The sequence below is a fragment of the Leiobunum rupestre genome, chromosome 1 (genome assembly GCF_980474605.1).
Source record: "Leiobunum rupestre chromosome 1, qqLeiRupe1.1.hap1, whole genome shotgun sequence".
NCBI lineage: Eukaryota > Metazoa > Arthropoda > Arachnida > Opiliones > Sclerosomatidae > Leiobunum > Leiobunum rupestre.
The window spans coordinates 38,518,817-38,535,746 of record NC_143384.1 but is presented as its reverse complement, the minus strand read 5'-3'; the positions used below and the strand labels follow the sequence as shown (position 1 = coordinate 38,535,746).

At 38.9% G+C, this 16,930-nt stretch overlaps 1 protein-coding gene across 2 annotated transcripts; it reads left to right on the top strand.

Moving 5' to 3' along the window:
• The first annotated feature begins 944 nt into the window (after positions 1-944).
• Positions 945-6,204, top strand: LOC149962756 (uncharacterized). 2 transcript variants are annotated; one of them, XM_090169803.1, is made up of 5 exons: positions 945-1,000; positions 1,097-1,278; positions 5,652-5,720; positions 5,781-5,872; positions 5,967-6,204. In XM_090169803.1, the coding sequence occupies exons 1-5, from the start codon at positions 990-992 to the stop codon at positions 6,126-6,128; spliced, it is 516 nt and encodes a 171-aa protein (XP_090025929.1). In that variant the 5' UTR covers positions 945-989; the 3' UTR covers positions 6,129-6,204. The 2 variants fall into 2 exon arrangements, with proteins under 2 accessions (XP_090025929.1, XP_090025925.1); XM_090169799.1 differs by having other exon boundaries at positions 5,930-6,204.
• The last annotated feature ends 10,726 nt before the right edge of the window (positions 6,205-16,930 follow it).

Sequence of the window (16,930 nt, the reverse complement as noted above, 5' to 3'; positions counted from 1 at the left end):
GTAGAGCTAATTTGGCGACGGCATAATCGGCATTTGAGATTCGATGACGTCAAATATGACATCAAATATAACGTCAAATATTACGTATGGTACGGATGACGCAATATCTGTGAAACAAACCGTTAGTGAAGAAATAGATCTAGTAGCATACTTATGAGTAATTATGTTACATATGCTACTACCATTAGGGCGCGAGCAAAGCCGGAAATAGCCAAACCCCTCCCCAATGACGTCATGAAACAATAAATATAATTTGTCGTGTCTACGCTTGTTCGAAGCGTCATGATATTCGGAAACCAAATCTGGTTTAATTTTCCAAATCGGATTTGTGGTTGTAAAGTTATTGAAGAAATAGTGATGACGGAAAACACGAAAATTAATTAATTTTTAAGTGCTTTGTTTCATTTAAAAATTAAATAAGGGTTCATTTTTACGACAAATTATATTTATTTTTCATGATGTCATTTTCGAGGGGTTTAGCTATTTCCGGCTTTGCTCGCGCCCTAATAGTGGTAGGACATTAATTTTCACCGATATTATCTTCGTGAGGGTATTCTTTAATAGAAGCCCGCATTCGGCTCTCTACCTAAATTAGAAACAAAATGGCTGCCAAGAGAAAACCGCCAGAAACATTTGATCGGAACTGTACCTATTGATAAACCATATTTTAAAATGGTATCAGAATATTAAAATATGACGGTCAGCTAGGCTAATTACCCGAGGCACCACCTAAGGCCTAAGTCATCAAGCGACTTTTAAAGCCATTAATTATAGTGGCCGGCGTTACAATGTGTAGGAGGGTGGTGGCAAGCCCTTCGTGCCACGCAGGCCAACACTATTTTTTATCTATTCTGAGAGTAATCAGTCACTAATTGCAATAAAAAAAACTGATTCTACCTACAATTATTTTTAGTACTTTTAAACGCGCACGAAGCAGTAGCTCGGAAGAAAAATATTACGAGGATGACTTGGAGAATAACCCAAAAACAATGACCGATAGGTATAAACATAAGACTGTCAAGACCCCCCTAAGTTTGAAACGAATGGGATTTTAACGTTAGGGTATTAATTAACGACGATTATCTTATTTTTCAAGACAGTCTAGCAGACGACTCGCGGAAGAGGATCAGTGCGCCTTTAGAAAAAACCAAAGAACTAAACGGAGAAAGGAACAACGTCGCAGAAGCCGATTATGCCACGAAAACTCGGAAGATGGGTCGCTTAAAGCGGAATATGTTGTCTTGAACTGCACTAAGCTGGACAAAGGAGATAAAAAAGGTTTAAAATCATTACATATTTGATATCCATCAAATTGGTTGTAGAAAGGGTAACGTAACGCTTGAAATTAGAGGCAGAAGGGGTAACACGTCGCTTGAAAATAGAGGCAGAAGGGGTAACGCGTCGCTTGAAAATAGAGGCAGAAGGTATAACGCGTCGCTTGAAAATAGAGCAGAAGAGGGAACGCGTCGCTTGAAAATAGAGGCAGTAGGGGTAACACTTCACTTGAAAATAGAGACAGTAGGTGTAATACGTCGCTTGAAAATAGAGCAGAAGAGGGAACGCGTCGCTTGAAAATAGAGGCAGTAGGGGTAACACGTCGCTTGAAAATAGAGCAGAAGAGGGAACGCGTCGCTTGAAATAAGAGGCAGAAGGGGTAACACGTCGCTTGAAAATAGAGCAGAAGAGGGAACACGTCGCTTAAAAATAGAGGCAGTAGGGGTAACACGTCGCTTGAAAATAGAGCAGAAGAGGGAACGCGTCGCTTGAAAATAGAGCAGAAGAGGGAACGCGTCGCTTGAAAATAGAGGCAGTAGGGGTAACACGTCACTTGAAAATAGAGACAGTAGGTGTAATACGTCGCTTGAAAATAGAGCAGAAGAGGGAACGCGTCGCTTGAAAATAGAGGCAGTAGGGGTAACACGTCGCTTGAAAATAGAGCAGAAGAGGGAACGCGTCGCTTGAAATAAGAGGCAGAAGGGGTAACACTTCGCTTGAAAATAGAGCAGAAGAGGGAACGCGTCGCTTGAAAATAGAACAGAAGAGGGAACGCGTCGCTTGAAAATAGAGGCAGTAGGGGTAACACTTCGCTTGAAAATAGAGCAGAAGAGGGAACACGTCGCTTAAAAATAGAGGCAGTAGGAGTAACACGCCGCTTGAAAATAGAGCAGAAGAGGGAACACGTCGCTTAAAAATAGAGGCAGAAGAGGGAACGCGTCGCTTGAAAATAGAGCAGAAGAGGGAACGCGTCGCTTGAAAATAGAGGCAGTAGGGGTAACACGTCGCTTGAAAATAGAGCAGAAGAGGGAACGCGTCGCTTGAAAATAGAGCAGAAGAGGGAACGCGTCGCTTGAAATAAGAGGCAGAAGGGGTAACACGTCGCTTGAAAATAGAGCAGAAGAGGGAACGCGTCGCTTGAAAATAGAGGCAGTAGGGGTAACACGTCGCTTGAAAATAGAGCAGAAGAGGGAACGCGTCGCTTGAAAATAGAGGCAGAAGGGGTAACACTTCGCTTGAAAATAGAGCAGAAGAGGGAACACGTCGCTTAAAAATAGAGGCAGTAGGGGTAACACTCGCTTGAAAATAGAGCAGAAGAGGGAACACGTCGCTTAAAAATAGAGGCAGTAGGAGTAACACGCCGCTTGAAAATAGAGCAGAAGAGGGAACACGTCGCTTAAAAATAGAGGCAGAAGAGGGAACGCGTCGCTTGAAAATAGAGCAGAAGAGGGAACGCGTCGCTTGAAAATAGAGGCAGTAGGGGTAACACGTCGCTTGAAAATAGAGCAGAAGAGGGAACGCGTCGCTTGAAAATAGAGCAGAAGAGGGAACGCGTCGCTTGAAATAAGAGGCAGAAGGGGTAACACGTCGCTTGAAAATAGAGCAGAAGAGGGAACGCGTCGCTTGAAAATAGAGGCAGTAGGGGTAACACGTCGCTTGAAAATAGAGCAGAAGAGGGAACGTGTCGCTTGAAAATAGAGCAGAAGAGGGAACGCGTCGCTTGAAATAAGAGGCAGAAGGGGTAACACTTCGCTTGAAAATAGAGCAGAAGAGGGAACACGTCGCTTAAAAATAGAGGCAGTAGGGGTAACACTCGCTTGAAAATAGAGCAGAAGAGGGAACACGTCGCTTAAAAATTGAGGCAGAAGAGGGAACGCGTCGCTTGAAAATAGAGCAGAAGAGGGAACGCGTCGCTTGAAAATAGAGGCAGTAGGGGTAACACGTCGCTTGAAAATAGAGCAGAAGAGGGAACGTGTCGCTTGAAAATAGAGCAGAAGAGGGAACGCGTCGCTTGAAATAAGAGGCAGAAGGGGTAACACTTCGCTTGAAAATAGAGCAGAAGAGGGAACACGTCGCTTAAAAATAGAGGCAGTAGGGGTAACACTCGCTTGAAAATAGAGCAGAAGAGGGAACACGTCGCTTAAAAATTGAGGCAGAAGAGGGAACGCGTCGCTTGAAAATAGAGCAGAAGAGGGAACGCGTCGCTTGAAAATAGAGGCAGTAGGGGTAACACGTCGCTTGAAAATAGAGCAGAAGAGGGAACGTGTCGCTTGAAAATAGAGCAGAAGAGGGAACGCGTCGCTTGAAATAAGAGGCAGAAGGGGTAACACTTCGCTTGAAAATAGAGCAGAAGAGGGAACACGTCGCTTAAAAATAGAGGCAGTAGGGGTAACACGTCGCTTGAAAATAGAGCAGAAGAGGGAACACGTCGCTTAAAAATTGAGGCAGAAGAGGGAACGCGTCGCTTGAAAATAGAGCAGAAGAGGGAACGCGTCGCTTGAAAATAGAGCAGAAGAGGGAACGCGTCGCTTGAAATAAGAGGCAGAAGGGGTAACACGTCGCTTGAAAATAGAGCAGAAGAGGGAACGCGTCGCTTGAAAATAGAGGCAGTAGGGGTAACACGTCGCTTGAAAATAGAGCAGAAGAGGGAACGCGTCGCTTGAAATAAGAGGCAGAAGGGGTAACACTTCGCTTGAAAATAGAGCAGAAGAGGGAACACGTCGCTTAAAAATAGAGGCAGTAGGGGTAACACGTCGCTTGAAAATAGAGCAGAAGAGGGAACACGTCGCTTGAAAATAGAGGCAGTAGGGGTAACACGTCGCTTGAAAATAGAGCAGAAGAGGGAACGCGTCGCTTGAAAATAGAGCAGAAGAGGGAACGCGTCGCTTGAAATAAGAGGCAGAAGGGGTAACACGTAGCTTGAAAATAGAGCAGAAGAGGGAACGCGTCGCTTGAAAATAGAGGCAGTAGGGGTAACACGTCGCTTGAAAATAGAGCAGAAGAGGGAACGTGTCGCTTGAAAATAGAGCAGAAGAGGGAACGCGTCGCTTGAAATAAGAGGCAGAAGGGGTAACAAGTCGCTTGAAAATAGAGCAGAAGAGGGAACACGTCGCTTAAAAATAGAGGCAGTAGGGGTAACAAGTCGCTTGAAAATAGAGCAGAAGAGGGAACGCGTCGCTTGAAAATAGAGCAGCAGGGGTAACAAGTCGCTTGAAAATAGAGGCAGAAGAGGGAACGCGTCGCTTGAAATAAGAGGCAGAAGGGGTAACACGTCGCTTGAAAATAGAGCAGAAGAGGGAACGCGTCGCTTGAAAATAGAGGCAGTAGGGGTAACACGTCACTTGAAAATAGAGGCAGTAGGTGTAATACGTCGCTTGAAAATAGAGCAGAAGAGGGAACGCGTCGCTTGAAAATAGAGCAGAAGAGGGAACGCGTCGCTTGAAAATAGAGCAGAAAAGGGAACGCGTCGCTTGAAATAAGAGGCAGAAGGGGTAACACGTCGCTTGAAAATAGAGCAGAAGAGGGAACACGTCGCTTAAAAATAGAGGATGAAATGTATCTATTTTTTACTACAGCGGGATACAAGACGAGAAAATAGTAAGCGGGTTTGATGGGATTTTTAAATTGCTGTAACATCGTTCAATCTCTTTTTTCTTCTTCGTGTATCTCGCTTTGTATATAAAGAGAGTACGCAAATGCTTCACTCACTATAACCAAAGATAATTTAAACTTCGTACCCTAGATTCGAAATCACTCTTTCGCTCGTTGCCGAGAGCGTTTACCCACTTCCCCATGGAACTCAGAACAAATTCGCTCCATGGTTTGCGCCTTACCGCAACCGATGGAGCCCGATTTTTCTGAGGTCACGTGCCGGAAAAGGGTAAACGCTTCGTAACAAAACCGTCAATGGGAAAGCTCTCAGTATTCGAATCTAGGGTACGAGTTTAAATTATCTTTGCTATAACTAGACGCCGAGCCATTTTCGCCATTGAATTGGGAATAGTCCCGCTAGAATGACATAGGCGAGTTCGGTAGTCGTGGTTTCGCGAAACAAATTTTAAAATTTCGAGTCGGCGGCTCGGCGCACTCAGCCGTCAACTCTATCATTATACGGGTATAACTTTCAAAGTACAGTAGTACTATTAATTCAATTGTATAGTATATAGTTCCCGCCGCTAACAGCGGATGGCGCCACCGTTTATTAATATTTTAATAAAACATTTAAATTGAAATCTACCGTAACAATCGAAACTTAGACGACTTGACAAACTTTGTGGCAAATTTCACTTACCCCCCCCCCCCCAAACGTACTCTCTTCGGTACGCCCCTGGTCGCATTTACTTTCAACAAACTATAAAATTATTTAACATTTTCAGTCAACGTGGCCAATTCGTTAATGAAGAAAATTCAGAATCTATCATTCACTTATTGGCGAGATTTATCGAGTGAGATCCAATAATTTTCTATCAAAATTTAAAACTGACTAACTTTGATTTTGTGTTAAGAAAAACACCCAGTTTGCGTACTAATGGAAATAGCAGAAAAATTTGACTGGGATCATCCAGAATTCTCTATCGTAGCAGAGAACCAATATCAAGTAACACATACATGCAAATTTCATAAACTACAACTACAACAAACTAAATTTCACCAGCAATTCCTTGCTAAATTACGTTTCATTTTCAAAAAAGGTTCGATTTCTAGACGTAGTTTTCAAGTCTCCGGTTTACTGCCAGAAAAACCGGAAGTACTCGAAATATCTCGCCGCCCAGTTCTGCTTACGAAAGTTAGGATTGGAGTCGAAATTTCAAATCCCACAAAGTTACAAATTCCACGAAATTTCAACTCTTTGACTAATATGAACCATACATCAACAGTTCAACCTTTTTTTATTTTTGAACCCGAAACAAATTTACGTTAATAAACCAGTCAGTGCTAAATAAGTTCTCTTTTTATGTTCTTGAACTAACCTGAACCAATTTCGTTCTTAATTGAACTAACAATTAGCAAAGAAGCTACGAAAGTTGGAGACGTTGACTTTTAACATCAATATTAAACTAACAAATTTACTTTCTTTGTTATTGAACTATCCCGAACTATTTTTTTCCTTATGGAACTAACTAGGGCAAAACAAAATTAATTTTCTTCTACGTTATTGAACTAAGGCAAAATCAAGAAATTTTATTATGTTATTGAACTAACTAGGGCAAAACAAAGTTATTTTCCCACGTTATTGAACTAACTAGGGCAAACCAAAGTTAAGTTTGTTTCCACGTTATTGAACTAACTAGGGCAAACCAAAGTTAATTTTGTTTCCACGTTATAGAGTAATGGCAGTGTGACGTCACGGCACGTCACCCACGCTTTTTCCTATAGATAAAAAATCGCGACCAAAATGGCGACCATGATCAAAGCTACGGAGTACCATTACTCTAATAAACTAACTAGGGCAAAACAAAGTTAATTTTTCCACGTTATTAAACTAACTAGGGCAAACCAAAGTTAATTTTGTTTCCACGTTATTGAACTAACTAGGGCAAACCAAAGTTAATTTTGTTTCCACGTTATTGAACTATCTAGGGCAAAACAAAGTAAATTTTTACGTTATGGGCTATATTCACATTGTCAGTCTGATGATCAATTCATCGAAATTGGCACTGCCTCCTTTAAATTTTATCTCTTCGTTCGGTTCCCCTACTAAAAAATAGGACGCGTCAAATTCGCGAACATAATTCGAATAAAGTTAATTGATTCAACTAAGATATTAATTTAGATGGTCAAAGATTTAATAACTCTCAGGGCCTTGGGGGACATAAGAAATTATCCTTAAACTAAGCATTGATGTTTCTAACACGTTGTTAGCGTTATTTCCAACAAAGCATTATTTATTCTTTAGCCTATAGATCAAATTTTCCTCTAGTGCTTAAAGGAGAAGTGTAACCACCCTAAATTTGGTTAAAAATCATTTAAACGGATAGAAGACGTCCGAAAATGGTAATACAAAAATTTAATGTTAATATTGCCAGCATTTGTTTTATTATAAGCAACCAAATTTCATGTTTTAAACCCCCCAACTCGAGAATCTCAGAACCGCTTGGTTGAACCTACCCGCAGCGCCATCTCGTGAACGAAATATTTTCCCCCGGTTTTATCGTTTTTCGGTCGGAACTGTCGTCTGCTACGATATTCTCCTTGGCTTTTTAACCTAGTTATATTGGTAGATTGTAGTTAATCGTGTTTTTAATACGCCTTACACGCCGTCCTTTCTCAAATTTTTGACGCTTCATTCTTTTGGCGCTGCACGTAGGTTCAACCGCCATTTCTGAAATTTTTGAAGCCGTTTGATGTTGGTTGCGGAAAAAGTAGCGTAACTTTTTAAATACTTTTCCAATAACTATAAAATTTCCGGGAAATAATTATTAATATATTTTCTATCTTTCTGTAAAAAAACCTCGTAAATTTTGGTTTTGGTGCCAGTTCTCCTTTAAGATATTAGTTTTGTACAAATCCAGATTCTTTAACTAATTGACTATTGAATTTAAAATTAACAGAAATAATAGGGTGAACAAATTAACGTAACAACGTGAATCCACTGTAGTAAATCACTGGAAAAATCACAATTATTTCAAAAATCAAGAGTACAAAACTTACGCAATTGACTAGCACTAGAATTAAAGTACCTAAAAAAGTTTCAAAGCTCGAACAAGAGATGCAGTATTTAGGAAAGGTTTTAGGAGGAATATTGGAATTTTAAAATATTGTAATTTTAATTAAATTAATTTTTCGCACTTTTTGTTTGGTAGTCTTAAGTTTCGCCTAAAAAGCCTATAAGACTACTTTTCTTTCGAAAGGTGTTGATCATAAATTTTGAAATTAATTCGTTTAAGTCTATTCATTAAATCGAGGTAAAACGAGACTTAATTACTAGACGATGGACCAAAATGGTTTTTTGTCAAAATTAACTTTATATTTACTAGTCATATACCATACATTGATTTAATTATTTTATAGTTTAAAGTCGGAAAATTACTGATTCCTTCCCAAACAAAAATAAAAAAAGGTTTTAATTCCATGATTAGCCTAATATTGTTTGCAAATTTCCATTTCTCTGTATTTTCGCCTCATTTTGTCGAATCCAAAAGTAAAACTAAACCTGCAGACTAGTCTAGAATAAAAACCCTTGAAAAGTAATATTTCAATTTTTTATTTTCCGATTTGCGGATAATTTTCTGGACATTTTTCCGGGAAATTAACGTCTCTAATTTCATTAATTAACTATTTACGGTTAAAAAGTATACAAAAGCCTAGTATTTCTTCTAAAAACTCTCACTTATAACAAACTCCATTTTATATTATTCGAATTTATAAATTGATTTGAAAATCGAATTTCATTTTTCATTTTTAAAACGTTATTTTGCAATTTCTAAAATTACTTAATTTACAATTTTGTAAGTAGAAGGAAAGTAAGGGCGAGATGCCAAACCCGGGTTCGGGTTTGGGTTCGGGATCGAAATCCGGGGTTTAAGGGGTGAAATGGGGGTAAAATCGTTGAAAAGTCAATGTATTTATGATATTTCTCGCGACGATTTGTTTTTTCGTATATCAACATATTGTGTTCAGGCCAACTTGTTCATTTATCTCTGCTTATCGCGAGTGACACTTGAACGTATATCTTATCACGTTTTATCGTACGGAATAAGTTGAAATGATGTAAAAAGTGATAAGCTAGGCGGCGCGCGCGCGGATTACCCGGGGCGCGGTTAATTTGAATTTAAGAGTGTTTTGACGTCATGGAATATTCGTTGTTAAAATGACGTAGAATGGAAATATTTTTAAACTTCATTTTAATATCATTGTAGTACTTAAATATGCTTGACACTTGAACCTATCTCACGATTATTTCAAACGAATATCTAAAGTTAAAGTATGAGAAACGTATCGTTCCCAAGTATTGTAATTGTACACGTGATTCCGTATGAGGACCGGGTAAATTCCTATATACGTAACGCGATACACTTCAAAATGCGTATACGTAGAATGGAATTAATTTTAAACTCCATTTTAATAAATAAGATATCAAAGATAAATAATTTCAGAGTATAAAAAGGGAAAACCGTATAATAGTAAGACCATATTTAGAAAGTTCACCATCTGAATTGTATTGGAAGTGACTCCGAGGAACCTTAAAATGTAAGTAGGAATACTCAGTGATAATTCTTAACTTTGTCTTAATGTATTTATTTTATACAAAGGGTTAATCGTTTATGCAGATGAAACCATCTACTGCGGTCTATTAGATTTAACAAAGGGTATCAAACTAACAGAAGCGGAACTGCAAGAGCTATGGACAAAGAAAGATGCCATTGAAGCTTATTTCAATAACGAAGCTGAAACTTCGTGGGTTTTCACAGGTTCTGAAACCAAACGGTTTTCGGTTCATAGATTTGCCGAACAAAAGGTTTTAGATGTTAGACAAATGTACCATGGTTATGGAGTAAACTATGGAAAACTGTTACCGACTAAAGAGGGGGTAGCTTTCGCTCAATCTTCTTGGTTGAATTTCCTCGACCAGTACGAGTCTATTCAGAAGTGTTTAAAGAAAATCAAGGAAATAAAAGAGGCGATGACTAACGTTGTAATTAAACAATTACACGAAGCTCTTAAGAAAGCGTGCAATGGCTGTCAAATTGATCATCCATCTCAACTCCAGCATGATTGTATCATGACGGATTATTCTAAGCGTGTAGATTTGCATTTTTACCTCTCCGAGGGGACTATGTCCCCTAGGAGGGGTTATACAATCACCGTGTCTGTCTGTCTGTCAGGCATGCGAACGCGTTCGCATTTTCGGTGCAAAGTGTAATCACTGCGTACGCAGTTTCTCGAGATCTCTGCGTTCGCAGTTTCTCGAAGGGTTGGCAAAACCACCGTGTGACGGTGAGCGTTAACGGATTCTTTTGCGGTTTGGTTTGGATGGTGTTTTTTCGGTTCGGTGTATTACGTGTTTGTAATGTTTATGCGTAGGTTGTGAGTGTTGAGTTTGTTGTGTTTGTGTTTTGATGGTTGTGCATGTTGAGTGTTGTGTTTGTATGGGCGTTTTCTCTCCAACTTCTTCCTAATGACTTTGGGACGGACCGAGTGCTGAGTGTAATGCTACCTCTCAACGTCCAAATGGCAGGGTTTCCACCAGTTGTACACGGTATACGTCTTAGTATCAATTTGCGATCGCATCGGGCGGGATTTGAACCCGGGACCTCCTGCTTGACAGGCGGACGTTCTACCACAGAACCACCGACACTTGTTACGCTTTAGTGAAAATAAGACCTTCAGCTTTATCGGAAGCGTATTTAATTTTGGTTTAATTGAAATAGAATTGAAATTGAAATTATTGCATCGAAGAAATTCTAATTTAGCGTTGCTCTATTGATTAAAAACAAATGCGCCACCCAGGTTTCGAACCCAGGCCATTCGGCTTGGCAGTCGAGCGCTCTATCACAGAACCACCGATAGCTGCTTTGGTTTACTGAAATTAAGACACGCATCGTAAGCATAATAGGTAATAAAGTCTTTTTTTATTATTGAATTTATGAAGGCCTAATCTGGTTTTTTTACGAACTAAATTTTAAAGGTTAAATCTTGTTTTAGCGCAGTCAGCCGAGATAAGAGGGTTAAAGGGTAGACCCTGTGGGTGGTCCACTTTGTTAGTTTTTTGTTATTTATTTACGGGTATTATTAACGACCTATATATAGTTGTGTTAATTCAAAGACGATAATTTAACGTTTATTGCTTTAAGAGCTGGCGGTTAGTCAAGTGGCTCTCTGTGCTTTGTTGATGGTAAGGTTTTTGCTTCTTGTAAATATATTTGATGTGGATATTTGGATATCTACGATTTCTAACGCAGTCAATGATTTCCTGGGTGTGTGAGTCATTATATGATATTGGAAATTGGACGGCATTGGTCTTTTTCATGCGGTATGTGTCACAACGTCAACTGGAAGTCTACGAGTGTTGAAATAAAATGAGCGCTAAAGATGCGGCAAGTATTTCGTAAGCGAGAAAAATACAAATACCATCTGTAGATATTTCTTTCATTAAAATTTGCTTCGTATTATATTCAACTGATAAACTTGTTCTGTAAAAAGGGTTAAATTCAATTGTGCATTGTTTTAGTACGTCTAACTCGCTGTTGTAACTACTTAATTTATAATATTTTGAATAAGTTAAAATCGGTTGTTTCGTCTCATTTATTTTAATTATAATTAAAATTTTATACCGGGCGGGATGGAACCGGGATTACGTTTTTAGAAAATAATTCTGAATTGCGGAGATATATCTTTAAGGATCATCTCGAGAAATTAATACCACTAGGGACAATTCTTCCGAGGAGAGGTATATTTTGGCAAGCTTGCCAACTTGTTGTTTTCGTCATGTGCCCTGATTTAGCAAAATGTGTTAAAATTATATTCGAACCGTACTGGTTTTCGTTCTGAAAGCGCACCAACCCGATTTTAAAGAAATTTTCTTCACGAACGTCTAAGGTAGATGATTGCACCAAAGTTACCACAGGCAACTCAGAGGGTTTCCATCGTCTTTTCAGGAAAATGGCGGTACATTTTGTGGAAACTAATTCATGTGGTAACGAATTCCAGTCGGGAATGATGCGATGGGCAAAGTGATGCTTGTGAAAAGCAGCGTTATTTCGCGGGATAAAAAGTTTTTGGTCATGACCTCTCGTTATGGTTGAAGGGGCACGTTTCGCGTAAATGGCTGTTGCCCGAGGTAATGTAAAAGATCGTTCACTGCGTGACGTTCTTGGTGGGACCGTATGGAAAGGAATGGGCGATGTTCCACAGCGGACCTGCTGATTGATTTATCAATAAATTGTATGTCATTTTTAAAGCTGGTTGACAAAACGGGTGAAGCAAAACCCTGATGGGGAGGAGATAAGTATTAAAGACGGTCTTGATTAAAGTTGGTAATTTGTAATGAAAGGTACGTCGTACTAGTCCCTTAAATATGTTCATTTTCTTGGCCGTAACACGGCAATGGTCGAACACAAGTGAATTTCTTGGTCATTGAGATAGTAGGTAGTTTGGGGATTGGCTTTACCGAGAGGAAGAGCATTTGATTTTGATGCGTTGAAAGTGAGGCCAGGTCTGTGCCCCGAGTGAGATCAACATAAGGCACGTGCTAGAGCACGGCCAACTTCGATCGTGCTTTAGCGGCCCCGTCAATCGCCTCGCGTCTAATGTTAATTTCCGTGTATGAATAATCCCGATACGGGCGCTACATACGACCCAAAACCTACTACCAAAAGCGGGAAATACAAGCGAAATCACGATAAAATGTTTTTTTCTTCGGTTTTCCACTTTCCTTTTTAGAAAAAACAAGGTATAGTAAGTTAAACTATCTTATATATATTTATGTATAATTCATAATTTAAAAAAAATATTACCTTATAAATATTAAACAAGTTTTTATAGAAGGGGAAACCGAAGAGCCAGGGGAAAACCCCTTAAACTAGTGAGAACTTGCAAACTCAACGTACATGGAGTTTGTTCCGAGTTTTCATCCAGTGCCATAAGCTGGGATCGATCCGGCTCCTCTTGCTTCGAGGCGAAAGTGCTAACCACTCAGCTCCGCCACCCCATTAATTCATTAAAATAAAATGAAGTCGGTCAGAAGATTAGATTATAATATTTTAACTATATAAATTAATGGGGAAAGAAAAACGCACCGAAGATCAACAAGTCATAAAAAAATATATGCGATGGTCTTTCAATTGAAGAAATATTCAACCAGCCCATCAAAAATGTTTCGACGGATATTTGGAAATTTGGGGCTACACCAGGATACACGATAAAGAGATTGGACGATACTATAACCTATAACAATTATGCTAAAACGTCCATAGGACTGCAGGTCATGCTTACTATTTCATCGTCGTTTATCCTGCTATATTAATAAAACTATTAGCAGATCGTCTTCAAAATTACTAGTCGTTTTAAAGCAAGTGGCGGCTTGACGTGAAGTAGGTCTTTTTTAATAGATGTCGCTAGCGTCGAAATTAAAAAGGCGGTACTTATATGTACCCCTCGCGTTGATTGGATCGTGTGTAAATTGGTCAATAAAATAAATTACAGCAATTATAATTAATATTTTTACACGGGATATATAATTTCGATTAAAGCCCACAAAATACAATATAAGTTGTCTAACTATAATACTCTACAATGGCTCTCTGGCGACGATATCAAATAATAGAGCCGACAGTTGCTTACTAGCATTGCAACCGTTTTCAATAGCTAGTTTTAAACGCTGTTTAATATTCTGTTTTCAACGAAATCGAAATTTAAAAATTAAAAAAAAATAAAGCAAATTTCGTTATATTTACTAATTTTATAAGTGGGAGTCAAAAATCACGATTTTTAATATCCAGGCATTGGCACGCCCCGCATTTTGGAGTCTTGATACGAGCCTGGCACCTAGGAGCAACAAACACCAGGAGAACGCAGCTAGCCTTTAAACACGATAACGCAGTGTTGTGTACAAATTTCATTGGACGAACCTTTACGCTGAATGTTTTACGGAAAGGGGGGGAAGACAATTTCCGAAATTTCCGCTTCCGATTCAATAGATGTCATTAGCGTCGAAATCAAAAGGGCGATATTTATAAGTACCCCTCGCTTTGATTGGATAGTTGGTAAATTAGTCAATAACATAAATTACAGCAATTTTAAACAATATTTTTACACGGGATACATAATTTAGGTTAAAGATAACTAAATAGAGTATAAGTTGTCTAAGTAAAATACTCTACAATGGCTCTCTGGCGACGTTATCATTTGGCGATTTTGAATTTTAGCTTCCCTTGCCATTAATAGATGGCACCACGCTCTCCAGTAAAGCAGCGTTTTTCGAAGAGTCGGATAGATTCATGGCCATCTCTAATAACAGGGGCCTTTTCATAATACAGGTGGCAATGATAGAGCCGCCACTTGCTTTAATCACGGAGAAAGAAACTATTTCTGGAGAGGTAAATACACGGGCCGATTGTTCGAAGTGCGGCACGAAAATCTGCTAGAGGCGCCAGGCGTTACTCCAGGTTTAGCGACTCCTATTTTAGGACAAACATTACGGAATCTTTATAAAGTTATAGTTCATCCATAGGTGGCGACACTCTAATAGGCACAAATCTCAATTGTGCCGCTGTTCGCGCGTCTGCTTCTCCAGGATAGTAGTTTCTTCCTCCATATTTTAATTTATTATGATAAGGTAATAATAATAATCAATGCAGCACCTTAAACCCAAGTCAGCGAGTGACTTTTAATGCCTTTTTTCGGGTGACCAGGTTACAATGTGTAGGAGGGTGGTTGCAAGCCCTTCATGCCACTCGTAAGGGGATAAACTTTCGCCCCCCTAGCCAGTCCGGATTTTGATTTCGATTACCGCCACTAGAAGGCGCACGTCGCGCTAAACGAATGTACAATGACCGCGTAGTATTCCTCCGCGAGTTCGCCAGTGTATTAAAATTTTCGGTTTTAACAATGTCGAGCAATGAAATTAATGGTAATAATAAAATACATGATAAGCGAAAAGAAAATCAATCACTAAGACAATTCGTTGAACAATAACCACTTTCCACATTAATTCTAATTAAATTCCAATAAAAGCAAACTAGGCCTAGCCGCCTAGGTGACAAAACTTCGTCCGTTGCGACCGATATCGAAATCCAAATTTCCGCGAAATGACCACGTGTTTTGTAAAGTTTCGTATTACCAAAAATTTGTCTCCTTCCGCTTTAAAAAAATTGTGCTATTTCGCCCCCCACTGTCATCCCCTTACGAGGCCGATGGAACCCTTTATCCCAATTTTACCTTCTCCCAAATTTATCAGTTCTCCCAACAACATGGTGTCCCATTTGTCCCAATTCCATTTCTCCGAACCGGAGTTCATTTAACCCAAAAAATTGATTCCCATTTCTCCCAACGATCAATATTCCCAAAAATATGGATTCCCCTTTCTCCCAATCATTATTTGGAATCGGTAAACAAAGTAAGTTTACCGTTTTGTGAATAAGTGAATTGACTTGGCGTTAGGTTAGGTTAGGTTAGATTAGCTTAGGATCCAAAACCCCAGAAGAATTCCTCGAAGCGATAAAATGGGGATTCGATGTAAAATGAAATGGGCAAAATTTGATGTACTTGCATATTAAAATAAAACTTAGATTCATGTTTATACCAAGTATAATTTTGGGACAAATGGGATTTGGGATACTTTTTTGGGACAAATGGGATTTGGGATAACTATTTTGGGACAAATGGGATTGGGACAAATAGGATTGGGAGAAATGGGATTGGGAGAAATTGGAATTGGGAGAACTATTTTGGGCGAAATGGGGGTAAACCCGAACCAACAGCTCCATACACTCACTATTAACGTTAACCTCAAGAAGGTTTTATGGAAAGGGGAATCACGTTTAACCAACTGGGAGTGAACATACACACTCTACGTAGCAGGATCGAGTTGTACCAGTTTTCAGCCAGTTCCACAAGCTGCCAGGATCAAACCCAGCTACTCTCGCTGCGAGGCCACCGCACCAGCGGGTACCGTAGATCACGGGTGGTCAAACTTCCAATTCTAAAGATTGCGGTTCTGAAGGTCAAGATTGCCGTAGTTATTATAGTTATTTTTATTATAAGATTTTAGAATGTTTTGTTAAGTTGCCATTTTTAAGATGAAGGTCGAAATTTACTTACGATCGCCCATTTAGATGAAGTTCAAAGTTGATTAACTCCTGGAAGCACTAACTAAAATTAAGTTGTTCATCTTTAATGTTTAATTCAAGCTACTGTCAAGAATAATTGCGTACAGTAAACTAGTATCCGTAATAAGACTTTTATAGCATAAATTAACAGTTAATATAGCTCCACCTCGTGGAAAACGAAAGAAGCTCACTTAGTTATTGGATTTCCGTCTGCTAAGCAGACACTTTGTTTTAATATGGCAAATTCTGTGCTTAGCAGATAAAAATACAGCATTTAAGAAACTTCTTGTACACTTTGTGTTTTAATATGGAAAATTGTGCTTAGCAGATAAAAATCCAGCATTTAAGAAACTTCTCGTACACTTTGTGTTTTAATATGGAAAATTGTGCTTAGCAGATAAAAATCCAGCATTTAAGAAACTTCTCGTACACTTTGTGTTTTAATATGGAAAATTGTGCTTAGCAGATAGAAATCCAGCATTTAAGAAACTTCTCGTACACTTTGTGTTTTAATATGGAAAATTCTGTGCTTAGAAGACGAAAATCCAGCATTTAAGAAACTTCACGTGTTGGTCACTAAATAGTTTTATGTTAACTGAAAAGCCTAATTGAACTATTTTCAGTAGTCTATGAAATATAACATTACTCCTTGTTCTTCTGTGAAATATTTCATTACTCCTTGTTCTTCTGTGAAAGATATCATTACTCCTTGTTCTTATGTGAAGTATATCATTACTCCTTGTTTTTCTCCGAAAGATATCATTACTCCTAGTTCTTATGTGAAAGATATCATTACTCCTTGTTTTTCTCCGAAATATATCATTACTCCTTGTTTTTCTCCGAAATATATCATTACTCCTGATTCTTATGTGAAGTATATAATTACT

Coding starts and splice junctions, on each gene's coding strand:
- LOC149962756 (XM_090169799.1), top strand. Junction 5,721..5,780: donor TTATTGGCGAGATTTATCGA/GTGAGATCCAAT, acceptor TTTTGTGTTAAG/AAAAACACCCAGTTTGCGTA. Junction 5,873..5,929: donor TAGCAGAGAACCAATATCAA/GTAACACATACA, acceptor AAATTTCACCAG/CAATTCCTTGCTAAATTACG.